Source organism: Panicum virgatum, chromosome 7K (genome assembly GCF_016808335.1).
Source record: "Panicum virgatum strain AP13 chromosome 7K, P.virgatum_v5, whole genome shotgun sequence".
NCBI classification, from domain to species: Eukaryota; Viridiplantae; Streptophyta; class Magnoliopsida; order Poales; family Poaceae; genus Panicum; species Panicum virgatum.
In genome coordinates this window covers 27,432,598-27,434,868 of record NC_053142.1, presented here as the reverse complement: position 1 = coordinate 27,434,868, position 2,271 = coordinate 27,432,598, and the positions used below count along the sequence as shown (strand labels likewise).

Sequence of the window (2,271 nt, the reverse complement as noted above, 5' to 3'; positions counted from 1 at the left end):
TCGATCCTTGCAGATGAAAAAAGAAGGTTCTAGCTGCTGAACCTTATAGCTTGCAGATCGATCGAGTGGCCACCACCACCAACGCAAATGTCTTGCATGCATCTCAGCATCGTGACTTGGTTTCGGGCGGTTCCGATAGATCCCCCCACCCCCACACACACTCTCGCAGGCACTGCCTTTTTAGCTGCTGGCCGGCCTTTACGACCAGTTCGTCGTCTCTCGCAGCTTAATTCGGCTCCAAGAGCGAGCAAGCAGCTGATGAGGCCTCGTGTTCGTTTCAACTGCGGTGATGCTACGACGAGACGAATGGTCGCAGAATTTGACCGCATCCGTCACCTTTCCAGGCTTCCCCTCCTATAAAAGGAGGGCCGAGCGTCGCTGGTGATTCGACATGTTCTAGTACATGTGCATGTGGCCGCCGGTACTCGCTCCCGTACGTGACTTCGTTCAAGAAACTGCAAACTAACCCAGCAATATTAATGACCACCACCGCCGCCGGCAGCGCCGCCGGCGACAATAATGCCGAGCTTCCGCCGCCTCCGCCGCCGTCGGCAAGTGACAAGACGGGTTTCCTCAAGACCTGCTTCAATGGAGTCAATGCTCTCTCAGGTATTATTAGCCCTAATCTGCCAGCAGGCAAGATGAAGATGAACAATCGTCATCAACTCATGAATAATCAACGCACTACAGTGCATGCGATGCGATGCGATCGATCCCCACTGATGAACTGTGCCTGTGCTTGAATTGTTGTATCGTATATATACGCAGGGATCGGGCTGCTGTCCATCCCCTACGCGGTGTCGCAGGGCGGCTGGTCCAGCCTGGCCATCTTCCTCGCCATCGCCGCCATCTGCTGCTACACGGGCATCCTCCTGCAGCGCTGCATGGACGCCAGCCCGCTCGTGGCCACCTACCCGGACGTCGGCGCGCTGGCGTTCGGCCGCCGGGGCCGCCTCGCCGTCGCCGCCTTCATGTACCTCGAGCTCTACCTCGTCGCCGTCGACTTCCTCATCCTCGAGGGCGACAACCTGCGCAAGCTGTTCCCGGCCGCGGCGGGCTTCCGCCTCGGCGGCCTCCGGGTCGGCGCCAAGCAGGGGTTCGTGCTCGCCGCCACGCTCGCCGTGCTGCCGACCACGTGGTTCAGCAGCCTCGGCGTGCTCGCGTACGTTGCCGCCGAGCCTTAGGTTGAATCGCAGAATCAGGCTAAGGGTCACTTCAGTCTATTTTCCAAAAAAATTAAAAAATAAATCTCTGATGCCCATATCCAGCAGCCCCGAGCCTTAAATCAAAATCCCTTTTGCTGCGAGTAGCCCCCGAGCGTAGATTTGGAATTAAGGATTTAAGTCGTGGCATCAGATTTTATCCTTTAGATTATTTGCAGGATTCATCAGATCCGAAATCCAAAAAGATCTCTTTTTCGGGTAAAATCCCAGAAAAATGATACAATTGGATCCGCCACACTGATTGCACCCGAAATAATTTCAGAAATAAAACCCGGGATGTACGGCTCTTTATTCAGTGCTCACATGAGACGTTACTGTTTGGAGAATCTGTATTATTGTAGCTTTGACTGCGTCCATGAATGTTGTCATGAATGCGTCCGTAAAACTTGCACTGTTGATTCACGGGTTCTCCTTCAGCAAGTCTCCTTGTGGCTATAAAAGGCAGGGGAGAGGCCTTTGCCAGAAGCACCAAAGTGTAGCGACCATGACTTTTCTTTGGTATTCTTGCTCTCGCTCTCCTGAGATTTGTGTAGTTCCTTCCAACAAAAGATGCTAGAATAGAACTTGCGAGTGATAAGAGAAGTCTCCGCTGCCTCCTCCTACGTTCCTAATGCCTTCGTCGGATCCATGCTGGACATCATGTCCTTGCATCTTCCAATGAGGCAGTTTTGGAGTCGCTGAGTTGAGTCTTGTTGTGTCACAACCTTGAGGTTGCCTGTTTCTATGTGCCCAAGAACTGACATCTCTAGCGGGGAAGCTTGATCTTGCCACAAAGTGTTTAGGGAGAAAGAGAAATTTCTCTACAAGATGCTACAAGAGGACTTGCGAGGTGATTTCTGTAATCTGCCTCCATACTCTTGTAGCTTGTCTCCCTAAATAAAAATATCTTTATTCCCGAAATGGGAATAATAAGTTTGTACTTTGTCACGGCCTCGGGCTGATCTAGCTGCAGCATGCTTCTCAGGAAGCCAAGAAGTGTGCGTGCAGACCCGAGTCGTTTTGTAAAGTTATGTATAAAGTACTCGAGTTGTAATGTCGAGTAGTTGTA

The 2,271-nt window shown here is 51.9% G+C and overlaps 1 protein-coding gene across 1 annotated transcript; it reads left to right on the top strand.

The window, feature by feature from the left end:
- The first annotated feature begins 479 nt into the window (after positions 1–479).
- Positions 480–1,184, top strand: LOC120640068 (amino acid transporter AVT1I-like). The gene is made up of 2 exons (XM_039915959.1): positions 480–609; positions 769–1,184. The coding sequence occupies exons 1-2, from the start codon at positions 480–482 to the stop codon at positions 1,182–1,184; spliced, it is 546 nt and encodes a 181-aa protein (XP_039771893.1).
- The last annotated feature ends 1,087 nt before the right edge of the window (positions 1,185–2,271 follow it).

Excerpts from the sequence above, each read along its gene's own strand:
- LOC120640068 (XM_039915959.1), top strand. The coding sequence starts at position 480 with ATGACCACCACCGCCGCCGGCAGCGCCGCCGGCGACAATAATGCCGAG. Across the intron at positions 610-768 it reads TGGAGTCAATGCTCTCTCAG|GGATCGGGCTGCTGTCCATC; the intron begins GTATTATTAGCC and ends ATATATACGCAG.